Source organism: Cyprinus carpio, chromosome A4 (genome assembly GCF_018340385.1).
Source record: "Cyprinus carpio isolate SPL01 chromosome A4, ASM1834038v1, whole genome shotgun sequence".
Classification (NCBI taxonomy): domain Eukaryota; kingdom Metazoa; phylum Chordata; class Actinopteri; order Cypriniformes; family Cyprinidae; genus Cyprinus; species Cyprinus carpio.
Window position 1 is genome coordinate 28,005,254 of NC_056575.1, and position 25,698 is coordinate 28,030,951.

At 38.9% G+C, this 25,698-nt stretch overlaps 2 protein-coding genes across 2 annotated transcripts in view; both read left to right on the forward strand.

Annotated features, from left to right (window-relative positions):
- Positions 1–374: 374 nt before the first annotated feature.
- The window catches only part of LOC122134269 (protein NLRC3-like), a 47,427-nt gene continuing 22,103 nt past the window's right edge, over positions 375–25,698 (forward strand). The window contains exon 1 of the mRNA XM_042746593.1: positions 375–827. The gene's annotated coding sequence lies outside the window, so the exon portion shown is untranslated. The remainder of the gene's footprint in view (positions 828–25,698) is intronic.
- Positions 15,570–18,782, forward strand: LOC109104341 (calphotin-like). The gene has a single exon (XM_042749527.1). The coding sequence runs from the start codon at positions 15,962–15,964 to the stop codon at positions 18,104–18,106; it is 2,145 nt and encodes a 714-aa protein (XP_042605461.1). The 5' UTR covers positions 15,570–15,961; the 3' UTR covers positions 18,107–18,782.

Below are 25,698 nucleotides of genomic sequence, written 5' to 3' on the forward strand. Positions count from 1 at the left end.
ATGAACTTTTTATCTTTTTTGCATTACATAATGTTTGTTAATGATTTATAAATTAAAGTTATTATAAAGTGTTATGTTTTTAAGTTTTTATACAAATTTTCATAATTTTCAAAGCTTTTATTTTGGCGGGTTGCCAGATTTTGCTGAAGATGAGACCTTCATTATTTATATATGGGAGGTACCTGGGTTGTTATTGGTTGCAGGGAAATGAGGAATTAAAGTTGAGAGTCCATGGAAGTACATTCGAGCAGGTTTCTTTCATAATTATACAGAATATTAAAACAAAATATATGTGAACAGAGACAGAGAAAATAATGTAGTCCACACCAGCATTTACAAATAATGTGGAACACATTTCAGTTTACTCGGTAGAATTGCAAGTGATGAATCTGTAGGCATCCAGCATCTGTCAGGTAATTATTTGTGCACTTTCTGTCCAAATGATCCATAACACCTCATTCTCACCAGCAAGGACATGAAACTACTGTGTATCTTTTCCATTATTTGTCAGAATTTTTCAGCTACTGCTTCATCCCTAATATGTAGTTGACATTACACTGAATTATCTGTGCAACTACAACAGTACATTTTCCTGAGAATTCATCTTTCTAAGGAACCAGATCAGTGTGTGTGTGTGTGTGTGTGTGTGTGTGTGTGTGCGCGTGTGTTGATGTCTGACTGTCATTCTTCTGATTCTCATGTCTCTTCCTGAAAGAAAACAGGAAGCAGGTTTCACTTGTTTTACAGAAGTGAAAGAAATTTCAGAGCAGCTATTCAACACAACAGTTCAGAGGAGGAAATAGAAATATCTAGAAATATTGTTTGAGGTGAGTGTTTGATCTATCTTTAGTTATTTTCATGTATGAGTGTTGTCTTATGATGTGTCATTGGTCACTTTGAGCTTCTGAGAATTTAATGCTGTGCTGAAGTCATTTTGATAGTTTTATTTAAAGGTCTTGATGTTGTGATCAAACAGATGATCAAGTGTGTCTTTTCATGGAGAGCTGCTCATTCTGATATTGTTGTCACATCATGTGAAATCACTGTTTCTCTCATTTTACTGTTTGTTAGTGAGTCTGTGATTTCAGTATTTCTCATCATGCACTCTTTACTCTGAGACAGAAACTATCACTCAACATCTTCATGTGTCTGCAGACAGTTCTATATGATGAGCTCTATAACATACTCATTTAATACAATGAGCAGCCAATGTCCTCCACTGTTTTCTACTTCAATAAAACTGTTTTATTTCAGTTCACTGTAGGTGTTGAAAAACAGAATTATATAAATATAAAACTCTCAATATTGAAAACTTCCATTGCAAAAATAAAGTGCCCATAAATGTACAGGTGCTGGTCATATAATTAGAATATCATCAAAAAGTTGATTTATTTCACTAATTCCATTCAAAAAGTGAAACTTGTATATTATATTCATTCATTATACACCAGACGCGATATATATTTCAAATGTTTATTTATTTTAATTTTATGAGTCGTTTATAACTGATAACTAAGGAAAATCCCAAATTCAGTATCTCAGAAATTAGAATATTGTGAAAAAGGTTCAATATTGAAGACACCTGGTGGTGTGCCACAAACTCTAATCAGCTAATTAACTCAAAAACACCTGCAAAGCCTTTAAATGGTCTCTCGAAGTCTAGTTCTGTAGGCTACACAATCATGGGTAACAGACTGCTGAATTGACAGTTGTCCAAAAGAAGACCATTGACACCTTGCACAAGGAGGGCAAGACACAAAAAGGTCATTTCAAAAGAGGCTGGCTGTTCACAGAGCTATGTGTCCCAAGCACATTAACAGAGAGGTGAAGGGAAGGAAAAGATTGTGGTAGAAAAAAAGTGTACAAGCAATAGGGATTAACCGCACCCTTGGAGAGGGATTTGTGAAACAAAACCCATTCCAAAAATGTGGGGGAGATTCACAAAGAGTGGACTGCAGCTGGAGTCAGTGCTTCAACGAACCACTACACAAAGACGTATGCAAGACATGGGTTTCAGCTGTCGCATTCCTTGTGTCAAGACACTCTTGAACAACAGACAGCGTCAGAAGCGTTTCTCACTTTCAAAAAGTGACTATACGTGCTGCTGAGTGGTCCAAAAAATTATGTTCTCTGATGAAAGTAAATTTTTGCAGGTCCCCAGAGTCTGGAGGAAGAGAGGAGAGGCACCACAATCCACGTTGCTTGAGGTCCCGTGTAAAGTTTCCACAGTCAGTGATGGTTTGGGGTGCCATGTCATCTGCTGGTGTTGGTTCACACTGTGTTTTTCTGAGGTCCAAGGTCAACAACACAGCCGTATAACCAAGAAGTTTTAGAGCACTTCATGCTTCCTGCCTGCTGCTGACCAACTTTATGGAGATTGCCGATTTTCATTTTCCAACAGGGCTTTGGCCCCCCAGCACACAGTGCCAAAGCTACCAGTACCTGGTTTAAGGACCATGGTATCCCTGTTCTTAATTGGCCAGCAAACTCGCCTGACCTTAACCACATGGAAAATCTATGGGGTATTGTGAAGAGGAAGATGTGATATGCCAGACCCAAGAATGCAGAAAGAAAGCTGAAGGCCAATATCAGAGCAACCTGGGCTCTCCTAACACCTGAGCAGGTGCCACAGACTGATGGACTCCATGCCACGCGCATTGCTGCAGTAAATTCAGGCAAAAGGAGCCTCAACTAAGTATTGAGTGCTGGTACATGCTCATCTACTTTTTTTTCATTTCATACTTTTTTAGTTGGCCAAGATTTCTAAAGTCCTTTCTTTGTATTGGTCTTAAGTTACAATATTCTAATTTTCTGAGATACTGAATGTGGGATTTCCCTAGTTGTCAGTTATAATCATCAAAAATTAAAAGAAATAAACATTTGAAATATATCAGTCTGTGTGTAATGAATGAATATAATATACAAGTTTCACTTTTTGAATGGAATTAGTGGAATAAATAAATTTTTTGATGATATTCTAATTATATGACCAGCACCTGTATAATTATATATATATATTTTTAACATAGATCCATGAAGTATGAGTTGGAAAAGTAGGACTGAATAGCTGAAATTCACTATATTGAGCTGCTGTTGTTCATAATGAAAGTAAGACAGTTAAAGTGCATTTAAACTGCAGAACATCTACATGTGAGTAAAGTACACTAGTGTAGAGCTGCAGGTAAGTGTAGTAAAGTTATCTTAGATTTCAGTCACACAAGAAAGAAAATGCCTCCTTTCTGTTCAGACCAGTGGTGTAATCGGGGCCATACGCAAGTGTCACACAAGAAAGAAAATGCCTCCTTTCTGTTTTTTTTTTTTTTTTTTTTTTTTTTTTTTTTTTTCTTACTTTTTTTTTTTTTTTTTTTTTTTATTTTTTGTTTTTTTTTTTTTTTTTTTTTTGTTTTTTTTTTTTTTTTTTTTTTTTTTTTGTTTTCCGGTGCCATTTGCATATGTACGACTACTCTAGGGATCAATATCTGCGTATTTATACCCTCGGTATACCCACTTGTTTTGTTTTGCTTTTGCAAAGTCCCGTAATCTACTATCACATGTATCGCTTCCCCTTTAATGGTGTACCATACAGTTGTGTGAAACTCGTGATTCTTTGTTGTAATGACCTCTGTCATTCTATACTGATAATTTGAGAAATCCAAGACATTTTTTTGTCCATACAGTAGAAATGAAAGGTATACGCAAAATGGTTTGGTAACATTCTACAGAATATCTTTTGTGTTCCACAGAAGAAAGTAAGTCATACAGGTTTGCAGTCACTGGGATGGGAGGAAAGGATGACAGAATACATTAGAAGTAGGCCTAATTTTATTTTGGCATTCTAGCTCAAAATCATTGTTTTAGTGTCAAGTGCATTTCTATCTGACAAAAATGCATTGCTTTGAATCTCAGTAATATTTATCATTATTTGTTTCTGTCCTGTTTTATTTATTCATTTATTTACTCCAGTTGAAGGCCCTATAACCCAGCAGAACATTCATGGGCTGGATATGTCCAGGGCCAAATTTGAACCCCAGTCCATCCCTGCTTACATGCTGAAAAATCCCCTGGCAGGAAGTAGAATTCCCTTCCTAAATATACAATCAGTGTATAAAAGCATAAAATAAAACATCAAATTAAGATGAACATTCAGATGCAAAATTCAGATGCATCTCTGAAACACTTTTCACCATGAATAAAATTCCAAAGAAACATGTTGAAATTATAAAGAACTGTAATAATGCGTCGACAGATGGGCTTAAACAACCCTGGAAGGTCATGCTGTAGACTACTTGAGTCAAATAATCTGTTATCAAAATATTAGAGTGCACTGTATTGATATTCCTAAATTTTACTATTTAAAATTACTAATACAACCCAACAACATAAAATGTTTTTTTGTTGTTGTTGTTGTTGTTGTTGTTTTTTTGTGGTGGTGGTACAGGGGGTGGCGACTGGGTAATAATAAACCACTTTTTTCTTTAGGACTACACCACTGGTTCTGACTCTAGCTGCACAAACTCACAGACTCCTAGAAATGATCTCAAACACACAACAGAGCTTCACTGTTTAAACACGAGTGTGGGATCCACCATTAAAATAAATCCTCACCATGCAGTCTACATCCTAAACAGATGTGATTATAAACCTAGAAAATTGGAAGCTATTTGACGTTTTTAAAAGTGATCTAATGGATTGATGCCACTCTAATTCATTGATCATTAGTTGCTGATCAAGATTAAACAGATGTCGCTGTCATAAAAAAAACTTGTTTTAATGACTCCCTTATGCATAAAATTATTAAGATAAAAAACAGGTTAAGTAAAATATGCTAAATATAATATCGTACAAATTTAAAGTGATAGAAACCTTTTGCAAATAAGGACTGCAGTTTCCACTTTTTGCATCTGCATAACAAAGTGAATAATTTTAAACATGCAATGATTCAGAATAAAAACCCAAAATAAGAATGAATTATGCATCACATCTCTTGTCGCACCCAGCAGCATGTGTGCTGAACACACAAAATCTTGCTCTCTGTAGGCTATGCATGCAGTGCAGATAGCAAAAATAGTTATTTGAAACACATAAAAGATTTAAATAAGATAATATTGACAATGAACATTATATGACATTTAAAGATAGGTTTGGTGATTTAGTCCTTACAGTCCGCAGTTCTTTACTACTGCACAGCAAATGCAGGCTAAATCTCTGTAATATTCTTGTTGAGAATGGAAATTTCTAAAATGTATTAGAATGGATTCATTTCTAAAATTATTATGATACAGTAAGTCTGAAACAGCTCACAGCAGTAGACCTATAACAGTCTATCATGTCATCAAACAACGTGGTAAACATCTGTGCCAATATGCATATGATTTAATATGAAGCATCCGTAATGCATTATTAAGGTTGATAAGAACAAAGAATGGAGATGAGTTGTTGATCATAATTCGAATAGACATAAGTTGGTTAAGCATAAGTTCATTGCATTAATAATTATTATATGATATAAACTTAATCTTTAAAAAGTTACAGCTGTGACAGTGTTGAAGAGTCCTGACCTCATAAATCTAGCCCTTATAAATTAAAAAATCAGCTGAGTTTATAAATTTTTCAGCCAGGTCTCCATCTTTCTAAAAATGCTTACCGTTGACATAAAAAAAATGGGTAGCCTTTGATTTCTCAATTGAAAACATGAAATACAGTCGAATGAAAATGTAATTTTACCATAGGTGCACCCCTCATATGTGGTGAATAAACCGATTTCCTTCAAATTTCTTTTAAAGCACATTAATGCAGACTTAAAAGCACAACTTTAAAAGGGTTTTGTTCTTTTGGTAAAAACTTTATTTTTTCATGGTAAGGTTGACATTTGCATGGAATTGCTCATATAGGCAATATGTAGATTCTGTGGTCCAAATATTAGTAAGACTAAAGAGTTGTGTTGTGGGAGGTTTTTTGTGTTCATTTAAAGGGGAGGTCGACCAAGCTATTCTCAAAGGCTTGATTGTGTTTATGGGGGTGCACTGTAACTTGTGTTCAGGCTTGTTGTTTTAAAAAAAAAAAAAAAAACAAAAAACATTACTTTTTTTCACATATTTTAGCTTTTTATTCATATATCGCTTTTTCTGTTTGTCCTAAAACGGTCTGTTGACTTCCTGGTTTTATGAAACCCCTCCCTCAGAAATACACAGTGGGCTCAGATTGATTCGCTGGTCCAGTGTGTTGTGATTCACTAACCACCTAGTCCACTGTGGATCTACAGTGATCACTACTGACTGTGTATACCACCATTAGGCTGATGATACACAGGGCAATACTTTTTGGGCAATGTTTCCATCAATGGGCAACCAGGTGAGACACAGGGCTCATGACCGATCTAAAGTATCCAGATGGAAATGTGTTACCCATTCTCAATGAGTGAGAGAGTGCAAAAGCATTGCTCAAAAGAAGTTGCTTGGCTAAATTGCTCAAAAAGTTGCCCAATGTATCTTGAGTCTTAGTTTTGTTTTGTGTAGCAAAATATCTGTCACCAGAACTACGAGCCCATTATGAAGACTAACCATGGCTTCACTACAGTGGCCAGATTAAACACAGAACCATATTTAGTGTGCTGGTAGCTAAACGAGCATGTGGTAAAAGCTCTAATCAAAGAATAGTTTACACTAATCACATAAACACCAACATTTTAGTTCGCTGGTGGAATTAAAAAGAATTTTGTAAGCATCTGACAGATAAGAATAAATTAGCATTTAGCTAACTGGCTAGCGGAGCCAAAGAGTGTTACCCTTTGTTTATGTCCTTGCTACAACATAAAATTAACAATAGAAACTATTAATGGAAAACACATCAACACAGAATAAAACATACTTACACTTTGTGGCCCATAAACAACAGCTTCTGCTTTTTTAAGGTGGGAACTGCTCCATCTTTCAGGAAAAGCTTTTGGGTGAATCCGGTGTTCTAACAAATAATGCTACCTATCAGATCATGCTACCAACACTGTATTTTAATTTTGTAAGGTTAGGATTAGGGTTGGGGTAGGTGTAGACAATAATAAAGCCTCAAACCACATTAAAATCATGCTGGAAGCACAATTTGATAGAATATATTTTTTTTTGTTGTTGGGAGGATGTTTTATGGGTGTTTTGTTGTTATTATTTTTTTGGGGAAGAGTTTTAAACTTAAATTTAACAATTTTTGTTTTGTCCTGCCATTAGTGAGAATAACAGTGTTTCGACGCCATGGCAACAACATTCTACTACAACAGTTCTTCCTCTTTAAAGCCTTCTACACACTGCACACTTTTAGCAATCCTATAAGATCATTACAAATCACACTGTGTGACACTGAACTAGTAAACCTGGGTATAACATGCATGCAGACTGTACGATGATGACATCTGTTGACTCGTAGGCTACGATGCACATTACTACAGAAGAATAAAATGTCATTAGCATGTGCTAGTGGTAAACAAAAACAGCATGATGAATCACACTTTGGCGGCTGTAGTTTTTATGTGTGCTGAAAAAAAGTGGAAGCAGCAAAAGAGGAAGGGATAAGAGCTTGAGGTTTTGAGCAGTTTTATATTTTAGCGCTGTGTCTATGGAATTACCTTTGTGCCAGTTAAAATTAACATAATTTTTTCAAGAAACTTATGAAAATATAAATTGAAACCAAATAAAATGTCTTTGAATCTAAAAAAAGAAATAAATTGCAGGCAAAATCTTTGGCTTCGTTTATAATACACTAATACACTGTTTTTTCCTCCTTCATTCGCTGATCTGTACTTACAAATGTGCTTCCAGAGTTTTAATTTATGCTTCTGAAGTTTTTGTTCGTCATTCTGGCACAAATCTCTCTTGGGGTCGGGACTAGCAGCAGCGTGTTCTCATTGGCTGGGTTTTCGATTGACAGCTTCTTGACCTGGAAGTGAAGGCGTCAGTGTTGCGTGTGGATGTGAGCAACTGTTAGCGGCTTTCTATATTTTATATTTTAATAATATTTTATTAGGTGTCTTGTTTTTTTTTTTTTTTTTGTTTTTTTAAATTTTGTTTATATGTTGCTACTATGTCAACGTAGGGTGAGATAAAATGCGAGAGAAAAAGAAGGTCATATTGAGGTTTAATTATTAAAGTACTGTATACTGGAAATATTGTATAATGTCCAATGTTCTCTTAGAGTATTTATTGCTAATGATTCTTTTGCATTGTAGGGTTGAGCTGTTACATTTGAAAAACTATCATATATGTGTATGATGTATTCAGACATCAAGAAATTCTCACTCCAACCAGGCAATCAAACTCATTTTATTACATATTCCACTCAAAGAATGTTCTTGCTGCAAATTGGCTTTATCATGCTGACAATTTTATTTTATTTAGTTAACATTATCATCTAACATTTAAAATTGGAATCTAAATCTAACATTTTTACATTTTTAACAATCTTTAACAAAACTCTTTCAAGTGTGACTTTTATAAACCAGTTGAATGAATGTAAATGAAAATATGAATTAATTCAAATAAATGTACATTCTTTATTGTCACTATAGCATACAGGTCCTTCTCAAAAAAATAGCATATTGTGATAAAAGTTCATTATTTTCCATAATGTAATGATAAAAATTAAACTTTCATATATTTTAGATTCATTGCACACCAACTGAAATATTTCAGGTCTTTTATTGTTTTAATACTGATGATTTTGGCATACAGCTCATGAAAACCCAAAATTCCTATCTAAAAAAATTAGCATATCATGAAAAGGTTCTCTAAACAAGCTATTAACCTAATCATCTGAATCAACTAATTAACTCTAAACACCTGCAAAAGATTCCTGAGGCTTTTAAAAACTCCCAGCCTGGTTCATTACTCAAAAACCGCAATCATGGGTAAGACTGCCGACCTGACTGCTGTCCAGAAGGCCATCACTGACATCCTCAAGCGGGAGGGTAAGACACAGAAAGAAATTTCTGAACGAATAGGCTGTTCCCAGAGTGCTGTATCAAGGCACCTCGGTGGGAAGTCTGTGGGAAGGAAAAAGTGTGGCAAAAACACCTGCACAACGAGAAGATGTGACCGGACCCTGAGGAAGATTGTGGAGAAGGAAAAGTGTGACCTTGGGGGACCTGCGGAAGCAGTGGACTGAGTCTGGAGTAGAAACATCCAGAGCCACCGTGCACAGGCCGTGTGCTTTTGAACCAGAAACAGCGGCAGAAGCGCCTGACCTGGGCTACAGAAAAGCAGCACTGGACTGTTTGCTCAGTGGTCCAAAGTACTTTTTTTTTCGGATGAAAGCAAATTTTGCATGTCATTCGGAAATCAAGGTGCCAGAGTCTGGAGGAAGACTGGGGAGAAGGGAATGCCAAAATGCCTGAAGTTCCAGTGTCAAGTACCCACAGTCAGTGATGGTCTGGGGTGCCATGTCCAGCTGCTGGTGTTTGGTCCACTGTGTTTTTATCAAGGGCAGGGTCAATGCAGCTAGCTATCAGGAGATTTTTGGAGCACTTCATGCTCTGAAAAGCTTTATGGAGATGAAGATTTCGTTTTTCAGCACGACCTGGCACCTGCTCACAGTGCCAAAACCACTGGTAAATGGTTTACTGACCATGGTATTACTGTGCTCAATTGGCCTGCCAACTCTCCTGACCTGAACCCCATAGAGAATCTGTGGGATATTGTGAAGAGAAAGTTGAGGAGACGCAAGACCCAACACTCCTGGATGAGCTTAAGGCCGCTATCGAAGCATCCTGGGCCTCCATAACACCTCAGCAGTGACACAGGCTGATTGCCTCCATGCCACGCCGCATTGAAGCAGTCATTTCTGCAAAAGGATTCCCGACCAAGTATTGAGTGCATAACTGAACATAATTATTTGAAGGTTGACTTTTCTTGTATTAAAAACACTTTTCTTTTATTGGTCGGATGAAATATGCTAATTTTTTGAGATAGGAATTTTGGGTTTTCATGAGCTATATGCCAAAATCATCAGTATTAAAACAATAAAAGACCTGAAATATTTCAGTTGGTGTGCAATGAATCTAAAATATATGAAAGTTAAATTTTTATCATTAGATTATGGAAAATAATGAACTTTTATCACAATATGCAAATTTTTTGAGAAGGACCTGTATACAGAAGTATCAAAGTGAAAGTCTTGGATGCATTCATGTTGTGACAGGAAAGACCTGAATCCACGAATCACTAACTTACATTACACTCATAATTTACATTACTACACAAAATGCACAAGAACATAATATGTTTAAAATTCATTACAGTGGTGTGAAATTGTGATTTCTTTTTTTTTTCTTTTTTTCATGTTTGTCACACTTTAATGTTTCAGATCAAACAAATTTAATTTAGTAAAAGATAACACAAGTGAACACAACATGCAGTTTTTAAACAAAGGCTTTTATTATTAAGGGAAAACAAAATTTCACAGTGCATGTTAAATAGCCTAAATGAACTTATCTTGTAGAGGAATCCGAAGACCTTGATTGCATGTTACAATGAAACTAACAATATAATCTGATTTTTTTTAAATTAACAATTCCTGTATAAAACGGGACAACCTTTATATCAAACATTTAAATCGTCCACAGCTCAGCAACGCGGGAGGCAGTTTCTATGCCAAAGAGCACAAAGTGAATGTGCATGCACAATTTTTAGGGGGGAGGAGGCTTTTTTGTTTCTTTTTTTTGTTTTTTTATGTAATTTTCATATGAAATGTGGATAAAATATGGATAAAATTTGTAGGTAGTTTGTAGATTGTTATAGATTTAGCCTAGATTAGGCGCTAAGTATACTATAATGTAAATTTGGTAACCCACAGTAACACATTTTAATCGTTTAATCGCCTATGTTCGTTTGCTGCATGTTTTATAAAAACACACTAAAAATAAATTACGTTCATGAGAGAAAAAAAATATAAGTCATGTATAAGTCACATTTTATTACATTCAGAAATAATAACGTCAGGCCTAATAATGTTATAATGTACCAACAGGATATTTTTAGTTCCCCTCACTTTACAACAAATCCTTTAAATTTAACTATCAGAATAGAACAAGAATTAAAAATATATCATTCTAATGGATAAGTATAATTGCAGTATATAATAATATAGGCTTAGCTATGAAAAAATAAAATAAAAAAATATATATAATAATTTAAAGCGAAATATTATTAAGCTGTTGGACTTCGGGACAAATCCCAAACGTTTCCATATTCGTGATGTTGCCCATTTAAAGCTTAACTATTATTCATTAGGTAAAATAGGCTTTGTAGTTCACACGTGTTTCAGTATCGATGGGAAAAAATCATAATTAGCAAAAATATGCCAAAGTGGACCGCTGATCGCGTCGAATGCTGTTTCCAATGAATGTGCGCGCTTGAGGCACCAGCGCGATCAAACAGCTGAAACAGATAATACTCAATTTTTGGTCACACAGTAAAGACATAATTCAAAACTGCAAAGTGTTAGCAGTTTGAAAAATCAAGAATAATAGCAACAATAGTTTCGTGAATGATTTTAACACGCGACTGACGTGCAGTTAACAGGTTAACGCCGCTAGACTGTATAAAAATATGGACGTAGTGTCCATGACTTCACCCATAGACTCCTGAAGAGCAGTAGTTTGAAGCTCAAAGTGTGCAGAGCCTTGTGAGCGGGCCGTCGCCATCTTGGCAGCACGTCACCCGCGTGACTCCTCCCGGATAATCGTAAAAATGGGCAAAAAGGCGGGAGCTGGTTGCTGAAGCCACGCCCACCTAGCTCGACGACAGTGTCAGCAGCGGCAATCCACCTGTCACTCAAGTGGCCACGCCCTTAATTAAGCAGAACTTTAAGGCTTAATATAATTTAAACGGATGAGTTATAAAAATAATTCACCCCCTCACAGTTGTCATAAAGGGCAAAATTAGCTATATAGACCAAAATAATTTTTTGCACCAAGCTAGTAAACAGGTTTTTTTCTGCTGTAAAGTTAGGCATTTTAACATGGGGAGTCTATGGGACTGACTCCCTTTTGCAGCCAGTCTCAAGCGGCCAGTCGATGAATTGCAGTTTTAGTCACTTCCTTGTTGGCTTCACGAGAGAGAGCGGGAGGTTGCCGCTCAGGCGGTACACGCAGTATTACCCATTCTGGTTGTCCACCTACTGTATGCTCCTTTTACAAGATGTAAAATAAGTCTCTAATGTCTCCAGAATGTGTATGTGCAGTTTTATCTCAAAATACCCCACAGATAATTTTGTTGAAATTGCCACTTTTAGGGTATGAGCCAAAATGCGCTGTTTTTTGTGCATTTAAATGCAAATGAGCTGGTGCTCCTGCCTCCCTTTTCAGAAGAGTGCGGAGCTTCAAGAGCTCATGCATACCGGTGTTACGGTTTAACTGGTGGTAACCGTGTTACAGATTTAACGTTGCTTCCAAATGCAATTTTTAACAACCACATTCCTATTTACGATCATTCTGGTAGCCTGTGAAGGCAGCATCAGTAAAAACAGGGAATACAATGGTAGCTTTAGCAACATTAGCCTTACAGAGAGCCAAGAAGCTATTTTGGATAACAAAATATGACGTGTAATGCTTACTTTGTCTGGAGTCTGGACATTTGCGCACAAAGCGTTAGTGTCAATCCCTCTTTAAGAAGCAACCTTTGCAAAACTCCAGCACTGAACTGACCCTTGTTTGTGAAGCAGTCCGGCATAAAATGATTAGCACAAACATATCAGAATCAGAAGAGCTTTATTACCAAGTATGTTTACACACACAAGGAATTTGACTTGACGACAGGAGCTTCCAGTGTAGAAGAAACATATAGGACTTTTCAGTTTTTTTTTCCGGGACATTTCCTTTGAAAATTAAATGTAACCACCATGTCCACAGCAGTCTATGGAGACTCCTTTGTTCATTGGTCCATCCCAACACACGGCACTTTTAAGTAAAACATGCTTCGAAATGTTAAGATTAGCCTTAAGTAGTAATGCAATCTATGTTTTTGTTTGTCTTCTGTAATTAATATGAGCTAATGTTTAGAATATAAAAAAGTCAAAATTGGCCTATTAGATTATACCACTGTCAATGACTTTTTTAGATGGGTCGCCACCCATCCTTTCCACCAATCCTTTTTGTCAGTATTTCTCCTATGACAAATTGTCTAACAAGTCTGTCTGCAATATTGAAGGATGCGGGGCAGAAATAGCCGGTAATCACCGAGGCATATTCAACGTAAACATCCAGCAGAGTATACTGTTTCAACCAGCATTAAAAGACCAGCATCTACAGCAGATGGACAGACAACTCTGGACGCGGTCATAGTGAAAAAGCCAAAGACAACAGACCTGCGTATTCAAATGAATCCTGAAGTTTGTTGATTTGGACATCTCTCCATGTTTCTGGCAGCTAATCCAATTGTAATAACAAGTTAGTAATAACACATACACACACACACTATATATAATTTGTATATATTATTATTATTTATTTATTTATTTTTTTCTGAGAAAATTTTATACACCTTTTATATACTTTACTGCAGACATGGACATGGTACAGTACAAATATTTTGAGCATCTCTTATTCTGTCCCTTATTTTCCTTTATGGCATCCCTAGTTATATTGTTAGGAAAAGTTTAAACTGTGTGAATTTTAACTACTTGGTCTGTAATTAATTACTTTTTAAATAAAATGAGCAAAACTCTTTGTGGTGAAAGGAGCATTGCGATAAGATGATATTGAGGCTTGCTACTGAGTAATTTTAACATTCACAACATGCAAACACCAATAAAACTATTAAAGTTATTTAAAAACAATCAACATGTAGCAAGAAACACAAAAAGAAAGTTGGATGAACTAGTTTTGTTTTATCTGATTTAGTTTGTAGATACTGCATTTTACAATAGTGTTTTAGTTGTGTAAGGTCATCCAAAGGCAGAGTGCAGTATCTGCATTTTAGTGGTCAAAGGTCACATCAATGGTCATGGTTTTTATCCATAAAAATTTTCATCCTAAAAAGGCTTTAAATGAATGCATTGCCACTAATCTACCCACAACATGTTTGACTGGCTGATGTAAAAACTTTAAAGGCATTTTTCTCAGTTTCAGTGTTTGCGTAGTTACTGCCCTTTGCCTTTGTAGGGCAGAATACAAGAGGCTATAGGAAATGATTTTGCCATCAACACCTCAAATATCCGTGATATGGTGTCAAATGTTGCTCGGGTGGGAAGCTTAAAGCTCAAGAATGAGTTAAAGGGAAGGCTACTAATGCTTAAAATTGATTCAGCTACATGCAGAGACCGATCTGTTCTTGGCGTAAAGGTACAGTACACTGACAGAGAAAAAATTGTGTTGGCCGTAACAGAGCTAACTGAATGACACACAGCTGAATACAGCTGAATGTATTAGAACAATATAATGTTGAATTAGGGCAAGTTTACTCAATAAAACAATACTCAAACATGTTTAAGGCAGTGTCTTTACTATCTGATATGCACGAGGGAACCCCATCGGAAGCGAATGAAATTGATCCCATGGGCGCAGGAATGGAAGAGGCGAAACTCCTGATTTGGAAATTGAACTTGACTCTGTGCTATCAGGACATGTGTTACGCAGTGTGATGTGCTTGGCTCATACCCTGCAGCTAGCAGTTGATGATGCATTAAAAGAGCAACGGTCATCCAATTTGATTTCTAAAGCGAGACGTGTTGCAAAAAAGTTGTCACACAAAAACTTTGTCACTCTTCTTAAGAGAATGGGGCACAAAAGGGTAGTTGTTGACTGTCCAACGCACTGGGATTCTACACACGATATGCTGGAGCGGCTTTTAGGGTTCAGGAATTTTTGCAAAGACGTCACCAAATATTAAAGAACTACATTTAGTTGAGAATGAATGGGAGGCAATATCCAGCTTGGTGCGTGCACTGAAACCAGTGAAAATTGCTACGAAAAGCCTCCAATCCGACCAGCTTACAGCGGGTGACTTCTACGGTGTTTGGCTTCAGGGTTTACTGTGTACCGACAGAATTGACAATTCCTTTGCAAAACGCCTTGTTCAGTGTGTCAGGAACCTGCCCGGACAGTCTTGTCTTTGTTCGGTGTTTTACTGTTTGTTTTGTGTCTAAGCACATGGTTCTGTCTCTGTTTGTGTCTGCCACATGCTCCTCTCATCCCACCTCCTTGTTTCCCTTGGTCACGCCCCCTTGTTTAGCCCTTGTCTGCTTGATTTGTTTTCACCTGATCCTCGTGTGCTGCTCTATATATTGGGTTTCCTTTCCTTGTGTCTCTGCTGGTTCGTTTTTTGGTGTTTACCTGTCTCTTGGGCCCAGAATTTATCCTTTTGATCTTGATCATTATTTTTGATCTCTTCTCTAGATATTTATATCCTTTTTGGTCTTTAGTTTTTTGTCTAGTTTAAGAAGAATGGAAAGAAAAAGAAATTTGTTGTGCATTCTAATCTAGTTTTTTTGTTTCTCATTTGATTTAGATTTTCATCTACTCTTGTTTAAGAGATTCCAGTTTTGGATCTTGGCTTTTTGTTTTTTGTGTTTGTCCTGTCTTTACCCTCTCAGAATCCCTGGCCACTGAACCCCACTGCTTGGAAGCAGTTCACCTCTCTCACGTGTCAAGACTCTGGTCCCATGAGCCCCTACCTGGCGGCTAGACTGGTGACATTAGAGTTTCACTTAAAGCTACGGGTTTCCTGTGTGTCTACCTGGTCCTTCCTCTTGAGCTGCCTCCTCTGTGCTTGAGCCCGTGGTCATCTCGGACTGTCTCTGTGGTCATCCCTCCTGCCTGTATTGTTGTCTGCCCTGCCCCTCTGTTTGAACTGTTTCACTGCAAATTCCTCCAGCTGTTCCAGTTTGTCTTGTTAATAAAATACCCTTGTCTGCTCATTCTGCATTTGGGTCCCATTTCCTGCAGATCCGTGACAGAACGAACCAGCCACCTCAGGACCCAGCAATGAGCATCCGCATTGTTCCTCCCAGTACCGCCAAGGGGAGACTGGCACTCCAACGGGCAGTGGCATCGCTCCGCCAGCAGGGCCTGGAGGTGGGTGCATTTGCCCAGTTTTTCTGGACCATGGCAAGGGGCCTGGAGTACTCTGACTCCACACTAAAGGAAGCTTTTAATCTCTGTTTGGATGATCCCCTACCACAATGGGAGATGGAGCAACTAAGAGGCATAGATTACTGGACATTTTCTAAATATTTGCACCATCGCAAGGACTGGCAGATTCTTACACCCCCAGAGTCAGCCTGCAGGGACGATGCCACCTTCCCTCCCAAGCAGAGTCAAATTCAAGGCCCTCTTCAGTCTCCTACGTTAAAGCGTAGACTGCGGAGGAGGAGAGCGGTCAAGACTGCTGTACCTGTTTCCAAGTCCACTGAGTTAACTGCTGTCAGTGTAGAAGCTTTCACTACAGAGAATCCTAGGGCTATTCCAGTTATCCCCAAGTCTGTCCAGTCTTCTCCAGTCATTCCAGAGCCAGATTGCAGAGACCAACCTGCTCTCTTACCCTCGCTGAGTCAAGTCCCAGATCATCTTCTGACTCCAAAAAAGCATAGGGCAAGAAGGAAGAGCACAGCCCAGAATGCTGCATCGGTCTCAGAGTCAGTCAAGTCCGCTCCAGTTATTCAAGAGCCGGTTCAGCCTACTCCGGTTAGTGCAGAGCCAATCCAGCCTGCCCCAGACATTCCAGAGCCAGTCAAGTCAGATCCTGTCATTCCAGAGCCAGTCAAGACAGGGCCTTTCCTCCCAGAGGTGGCCAAGTCAGCAGCCATAACTTTTAAGGTGGTTAAGTTAAATGCAGTCAATTCAGAGGCAGCCGCTAACACATTGCTGTGCCCCCAGAAGCCAAAGCAGATGAGGGCCTGTGTTGTGCAGTTCGACATTTCTTCCCAGGAGGTCCCAAGTCCTGTGGTCCAGAAGGACCTAAGCCATGAGACCCCAAGTCCAGAGGTCCAGGATTTCTTAAGTCAGGATGCCCTACCTCCAGTGGTCTTGGAAGACCAGATTCAGAATGTCCCTAGTCCTGTTATCCAGGCGGACCCAAGTCAGGTGGTCCAATATCCAGTGGTCCCAGAAGTATGTGACCTGGTGGAACCACACCCTAAGCTGCCTACTTCACCAGCTGTCTCTCCCCTAGAGAAGGAATCTGTGACTGTCTATGTAACTTCACCTGAACCACCGGTTAATCCTGTCACGCCCAAGAGGGGTAACCATATAAGTCATGTCATGTTCCCAGAGCTTGCTGTTGAGATGGCACCCCATGAGCCTGTGTCAGCTCCAACCTCTGAGCCCATTCCAGTGTCGGTGCCAGCTCCAGAGTCTGCGCTGGTCCAGGAACCTCTAGAGTCCATCAGCGCAGCCCAGGAGGGCACGCCAGAGTCAAGCCCAGTGCCTGTCCTTACAGCCCAGGAGGGCACGCCAGAGTCAAGCCCAGTGCCTGTCCTTACAGCCCAGAAGGGCACGCCAGAGTCAAGCCCAGTGCCTGTCCCTGAGGCCCTGGAAAGTGCTTCAAGGTCCGTACCGGAATCCATTCTTGCATCTCCGGAACTGGTTTCCCAAGGATGCACCCTCTCTGCCCATGTGGTCATGGCCCCTGAGTTTGTCCCAAGGTCCTTCACGCGTCAAGAGTTTGCCCCAGAGGCCATAAGGGCTATTCCCAAGAATTCTCCAGTAAGACAAGTCCACATCCCCAGAAGGACCACCAACAGGATCCCCATCCCACCCACCCTATTAGCTAGTCCTTTTGGATCCCATAAGCCAGAACCTCCTTGGTCCACCTCAAACTATTCCCCAGGATTATTTTCCTCCCTCCCAGTCCCACCCTTTATGTTTTCTGGCTACCCTGGAGTTCCAAGTTTTGTTCCCAACCCGCCCCCCCAGTTGGTACCTCCCTGTACTGTTTTGCCCACTGTGGACGCCTGGAGGCGTCCATTGGGAGGAGGGTATTGTCAGGAACCTGCCCGGACAGTCTTGTCTTTGTTCGGTGTTTTACTGTTTGTTTTGTGTCTAAGCACATGGTTCTGTCTCTGTTTGTGTCTGCCACATGCTCCTCTCATCCCACCTCCTTGTTTCCCTTGGTCACGCCCCCTTGTTTAGCCCTTGTCTGCTTGATTGTTTTCACCTGATCCTCGTGTGCTGCTCTATATATTGGGTTTCCTTTCCTTGTGTTTCTGCTGGTTCGTTTTTGGTGTTTACCTGTCTCTTGGCGCAGAATTTATCCTTTTGATCTTGATCATTATTTTTGATCTCTTCTCTAGATATTTATATCCTTTTTGGTCTTTAGTTTTGTCTAGTTTAAGAAGAATGGAAAGAAAAAGAAATTTGTTGTGCATTCTAATCTAGTTTTGTTTCTCATTTGATTTAGATTTTCATCTACTCTTGTTTAAGAGATTCCAGTTTTGGATCTTGGCTTTTTGTTTTTTGTGTTTGTCCTGTCTTACCCTCTCAGAATCCCTGGCCACTGAACCCCACTGCTTAGAAGCAGTTCACCTCTCTCACGTGTCAAGACTCTGGTCCCATGAGCCCCTACCTGGCGGCTAGACTGGTGACATTAGAGTTTCACTTAAAGCTACGGGTTTCCTGTGTGTCTACCTGGTCCTTCCTCTTGAGCTGCCTCCTCTGTGCTTGAGCCCGTGGTCCTATCGGATTGTCTCTGTGGTCATCCCTCCTGCCTGTATTGTTGTCTGCCCTGCCCCTCTGTTTGAACTGTTTCACTGCAAATTCCTCCAGCTGTTCCAGTTTGTCTTGTTAATAAAATACCCTTGTCTGCTCATTCTGCATTTGGGTCCCATTTCCTGCAGATCCGTGACACAGTGTCTCAAATCAAGACAAACAGCCCTCTTTGACAATGACGCCTTTGTGGCTGCTTTATTTCTTGATCCTAGATACAGACTTTTTCTTAGCAATCTTCAATCCCAAAGTGCAAAAATTCACTTGTGTCGTGCCTGGGAAGCCATTCAAAATCTATCTGGCAGCAACACGATGGCACAGCAAAGTCCGTTCCAATCATCCGGCGATGACAACGAGATAGAACAGCTGTTGATGGCAAAAGAAAAAGAAAGCACACATTTTGGATATTTTTAAAGTTCTGGGCATGTGTTGTTCCCCTAACCTAACTTGCTATGAATGTAATTGCACTACCTGTAACACAAGTCAGCATAGAGCGTGCATTTTAATGCGTCAAGTACATTCTTTCCCCACTGAGGTCTTCAATGAATGCACAGGTCATGGAGGACATTCTTTTCCTATGTTTAAACAAGCAGTATGGACTTTAGGCTCATATAGACTTTTACAGTTAGTGCATTTCGTTTAAACCTATCCAAGTAACTCAGGTAGCCCAAAACAGGTCAATGTGATTTCTTTATAGACTGTTAATACTTTATTAAATTATTAGGGCTGTCAAATGATTAATCACGATTAATCACATCCAAAATAAAAGTTTTGTTTACATAATATATGTATGTGTACAGGGTATATTTATTATGTATATATAAATACACACACATAAATTATATATTTAGAAAATATTTACATGTATATACATTTATATATTTATATTCTTATATTTTATATTATATATAAATATATTTAATATATAAACATAACATATTCTTCTTAAATATATACATGCATGTGTGTGTATTTATATATACATAATAAATATACACAGTATACACACATATATTATGTAAACAAAACTTTTATTTTGGATGTGATTAATCGTGATTAATCATTTGACAGCCCTATATATTATATAAATTTTGTTGTGGTTTTATTTTACAATTTTATATTGTATTAAATGATCCAGCTTTATTAGCTTACTGAATTTAATTCTGTGATGCAAGGACGTCGCGTAGGGTGTTTGCGTTATAGCCTACTTTGAAATTAGCAGTTGACGGTGCATTAAAAGAGCAATGGTTATCCAGTTTAATTTTTTTCATGTAATTTCTAAAACAAGTAGTGTTGCAAAAAAAAGTTATGTACACAACGTTATCAATCTTCTGAAAAGAAGACTTTCGATTGTTCAGTACGAACGGTTCAGTAAAACAGGTCAATATTTTTCTATGTTTATGCTTTATAATTAATGGAGGTATTTCTGTTGTGGTTTTAACCATGTTATGCATTAAATGTTCAAATTTAACTATCATGTGTTATGTTATTTTTGAGTGAAAATTAGTCTGTTTATACAGTTGTACATTTGCAAGTATATGCAAAATGAAAAATAATGTAATTAACTTTTTCAAACTGCAGGTTTGAAAAGCAAAAGTCTGGTCTGACACCACACACCCACTCTGACCATCTCACAGCACAGCTGTGTGAAGTCCCCTCCTGCTTCAAATGCTCCACCATCATACCTGTACCCAAGAAAAAACCAAAAATCACAGGACTTAATGACTACAGACATGTTGTTTTAACATCTGTGGTCATGAAGTCATTTGAGAGACTGGTGCTGGGCTACTTAAAGGACATTACTGGACTCTTGTTGGACCCCCTGCAGTTTGCTTACTGAGCAAACAGGTCTGTGGATGATGCAGTCAATATGGGATTGCACTACATCCTCCAACATCTGGACAAACCAGGGACTTATGCAAGGATCCTGTTTGTGGACTTCAGCTCCGCTTTCAACACCATCATCCCCGACACTCTTCAAAATAAACTCACACAGCTCTCTGTACCCACCTCCATCTGTCAGTGGATCACCAGCTTCCTGACAGACAGGCAGCAGCTAGTGAGGCTGGGAAAACTCACATCCAACACCCGCACCATTAGCACTGGAGCTCCTCATGGCTGCGTTCTCTCCCCACTGCTCTTCTCTCTCTACACAAATGACTGCACCTCTAAAGACCCCTCTGTCAAGCTCCTGAAGTTTGCAGACGACACTACAGTCATTGGCCTCATTCAGGATGGTGATGAGAGCTGGCTGTCTGGTGCAGTCACAACAAACTGGAGCTCAACACGCTCAAAACTGTGGAGATGATCATGGACTTCAGGAGAAACCCCCCTGCTCTCCCTCCACTCACCATCATGGACAGCACTGTGGCTGCAGTGGAGTCATTCAGATTCCTGGGAATCACCATCTCTCAGGACCCTGAAGTGGGACATTCACATTGACTCCATTGTGAAAAAAGACCCAGCAGAGGTTGTACTTTTCTTCGTCAGCTGAAAAAGTTCAACCTGCCAAAGGCACAGATGACACAGTTTTACTCCGCTATTATTGAGTCTGTTCTGTGCTCTTCTATAACTGTCCGGTTTGGGTCAGCCAGCAAATCAGATTTAAGAAGACTGCAACGGACTGTAAGAACCGCAGAAGGGATCATTGGTGTGCACTTGTCCAGTCTTCAGGATTTGTACAACTCCAGAGTAAAGACATGGGCAGGTATCATCATTGAAGACCCCTCTCACTCTGGACACTAGAACATCATTTAGGCTCATATAGACTTTTACAGTTAGTGCATTTCGTTTAAACCTATCCAAGTATCTCAGGTAGCCCAAAACAGGTCAATGTGATTTCTTTATAGACTGTTAATACTTTTAAATTATTAGGGCTGTCAAATGATTAATCAAGATTAATCACATCCAAAATAAAAGTTTTGTTTACATAATATATGTATGTGTACAGGGTATATTTATTATGTATATATAAATACACACACATAAATTATATATTTAGAAAATATTTACATGTATATACATTTATATATTTATATTCTTATATTTTATATTATATATAAATATATTTAATATATAAACAACATATTCTTCTTAAATATATACATGCATGTGTGTGTATTTATATACCATAATAAATATACACAGTATACACACATATATTATGTAAACAAAACTTTTTATTTTGGATGTTGATTAATCGTGATTAATCATTTGACAGCCCTATATATTATATAAATTTTGTTGTGGTTTTATTTTACAATTTTATATTGTATTTAAATGATCCAGCTTTATTAGCTTACTGAATTTAATTCTGTGATGCAAGGACGTCGCGTAGGGTTGTTTGCGTTATAGCCTACTTTGAAATTAGCAGTTGACGGTGCATTTAAAGAGCAATGGTTATCCAGTTTAATTTTTTTCATGTAATTTCTAAAACAAGTAGTGTTGCAAGAAAGTTATGTACACAGAATGTTATCACCTCTTCTGAAAAGAAGACTTTCCATTGTTCAGTACGAACGGTTCAGTAAAACAGGTCAATAGTTTTTCTAGCTGTTTATGCTTTATAATTAATGGAGGTATTTCTGTTGTGGTTTTAACCATGTTGTTATGCATTAAATGTTCAAATTTAACTATCATGTGTTATGTTATTTTTGAGTGAAAAATTAGTCTGTTTAGTACAGTTGTACATTTGCAAGTATATGCAAAATGAAAAAATAATGTAATTAACTTTTTCAAACTGCAGGTTTGAAAAGCAAAAGTCTGGTCTGACACCACACACCCACTCTGACCATCTCACAGCACAGCTGTGTGAAGTCCCCTCCTGCTTCAAATGCTCCACCATCATACCTGTACCCAAGAAAAAACTAAAATCACAGGACTTAATGACTACAGACCTGTTGCTTTAACATCTGTGGTCATGAAGTCATTTGAGAGACTGGTGCTGGGCTACTTAAAGGACATTACTGGACTCTTGCTGGACCCCCTGCAGTTTGCTTACTGAGCAAACAGGTCTGTGGATGATGCAGTCAATATGGGATTGCACTACATCCTCCAACATCTGGACAAACCAGGGACTTATGCAAGGATCTTGTTTGTGGACTTCAGCTCAGCTTTCAACACCATCATCCCGGACACCCTTCAGAATAAACTCACACAGCTCTCTGTACCCACCTCCATCTGTCAGTGGATCACCAGCTTTCTGACAGACAGGCAGCAGCTAGTGAGGCTGGGGAAAATCACATCAAACACCCGCACCATCAGCACTGGAGCTCCTCAGGGCTGTGTTCTCTCCCAACTTCTGTTCTCTCTCTACACAAATGACTGCACCTCTAAAGACCCCTCTGTCAAGCTCCTGAAGTTTGCAGACGACACTACAGTCATTGGCCTCATTCAGGATGGTGATGAGAGCTGGCTGTCTGGTGCAGTCACAACAAAACTGGAGCTCAACACGCTCAAAACTGTGGAGATGATCATGGACTTCAGGAGAAACCCCCCTGCTCTCCCTCCACTCACCATCATGGACAGCACTGTGGCTGCAGTGGAGTCATTCAGATTCCTGGGCATCACCATCTCTCAGGACCTCAAGTGGGACATTCACATTGACTCCATTGTGAAAAAGACCCAGCAGAGGTTGTACTTTCTTCGTCAGCTGAAAAAGTTCAACCTGCCAAAGGCACAGATGACACAGTTTTACTCCGCTATTATTGAGTCTGTTCTGTGCTCTTCTATAACTGTCCGGTTTGGGTCAGCCAGCAAATCGGATTTAAGAAGACTGCAACGGACTGTAAGAACCGCAGAAGGGATCATTGGTTGTGCACCTGTCCAGTCTTCAGGATTTGTACAACTCCAGAGTAAAGACATGGGCAGGTATCATCATTGAAGACCCCTCTCACTCTGGACACTAGAACATCTACACATAAAAACACCCCCATGCCATCTCCAGCTTAAACAGCTAACATTTGAATCATTACCTGTGTTTTGTAATTCTGTGTTCTGTAATTCATTTCCGTAAATCATTCTACATTTTAATTATTGCCTTCTCAAGTATTATGTAAATACATATGCATATCTATATTACTTATACAGTTCTATATAGAGTAAAAATGCACAAATCTGTACATAAATCAATCTACTGTTCCAGATTCTTTCACATTATTTATTGCTAAGTCTTGTTAAAATTATTTTTATTTTTTGTTCTCATGTCAGATGTGTATGTATGCATGTACACTCACCTAAAGGATTATTAGGAACACCTGTTCAATTTCTCATTAATGCAATTATCTAATCAACCAATCACATGGCAGTTGCTTCAATGCATTTAGGGGTGTGGTCCTGGTCAAGACAATCTCCTGAACTCCAAACTGAATGTCAGAATGGGAAAGAAAGGTGATCTAAGCAATTTTGAGCGTGGCATGGTTGTTGGTGCCAGACAGGCCGGTCTGAATATTTCACAATCTGCTCAGTTACTGGGATTTTCACGCACAACCATTTCTAGGGTTTACAAAGAATGGTGTGAAAAGGGAAAAACATCCAGTATGCGGCAGTCCTGTGGGCGAAATGTCTTGTTGATGCTAGAGGTCAGAGGAGAATGGGCCAACTGATTCAAGCTGATAGAAGAGCAACTTTGACTGAAATAACCACTCGTTTCAACCGAGGTATGCAGCAAAGCATTTGTGAAGCCACAACATGCACAACCTTGAGGCGGATGGGGCTACAACAGCAGAAGACCCCACCGGGAACACTCATCTCCACTACAAATAGGAAAAAGAGGCTACAATTTGCACGAGCTCACCAAAATTGGACAGTTGAAGACTGGAAAAATGTTGCCTGGTCTGATGAGTCCCATTTCTGTTGAGACATTCAGATGGTAGACTCCAGAATTTGGCGTAAACAGAATGAGAACATGGATCCATCATGCCTTTTTTACCACTGTGCAGGCTTGTGGTGGTGGTGTAATGGTGTGGGGGATGTTTTTCTTGGCACACTTTAGGCCCCTTAGTGCCAATTGGGGATCGTTTTAAATGCCACGGCCTACCTGAGCAGTTGTTTCTGACCATGTCCATCCCTTTATGACCACCATGTACCCATCCTCTGATGGCTACTTCCAGCAGGATAATGCACCATGTCACAAAGTTTGAATCATTTCAAATTGGTTTCTTGAACATGACAATGAGTTCACTGTACTAAAATGGCCCCCACAGTCACCAGATCTCAACCCAATAGAGCATCTTTGGGATGTGGTGGAACGGGAGCTTCGTGCCCTGGATGTGCATCCCACAAATCTCCATCAACTGCAAGATGCTATCCAATCAATATGGGCCAACATTTCTAAAGAATGCTTTCAGCACCTTGTTGAATCAATGCCATGTAGAATTATGGCAGTTCTGAAGGCGAAAGGGGGTAAAAAACACAGTATTAGTATGGTGGTCCTAATAATCCTTTAGGTGAATGTATGTATGTATGTACCAGGAGCACCTTTAAAAAACCACAACAAATTCCGCGTGTGTTTGCGCACACCTGGCGAATAAAGCTAATTCTTATTCTGATTCTGGTTATTTTTCGAATTAAACAGTTTTGGAACAGTAATGTTTAATGAGGAACGGAAACGTTATAATACCGATTATGTTCTGAGTGAACTGATTGAATTTTTTATTTTTTCGTTTTTAAGCCCTGGCTGCGAGTACACGCCCCTTACTGCTGATTGGCTGCGAGTACACGCCCCTTACTGCTGATTGGCTGCGAGTACACGCCCCTTACTGCTGATTGGCTGCGAGTACATGCCTCTTACTGCTGAATGGCTGCGAGTGTGTTTTGGGACTCAGTCTAACACTGGTCAAAAGTTTTTTTCAAATATTGCTTAGTGCACCTTTAAAGGGTTAGTTCAACCAAAAATGAAAAAAAAAATAGCCCATAAATTACTCACCCTGAAGTCATCCTAGGTGTGTATGATTTTCTTCTTTCAGACAAGTTGGAGTTATATTAAAAATTGTCTTTGATCTTTCAAGCTATTTCATGGCACT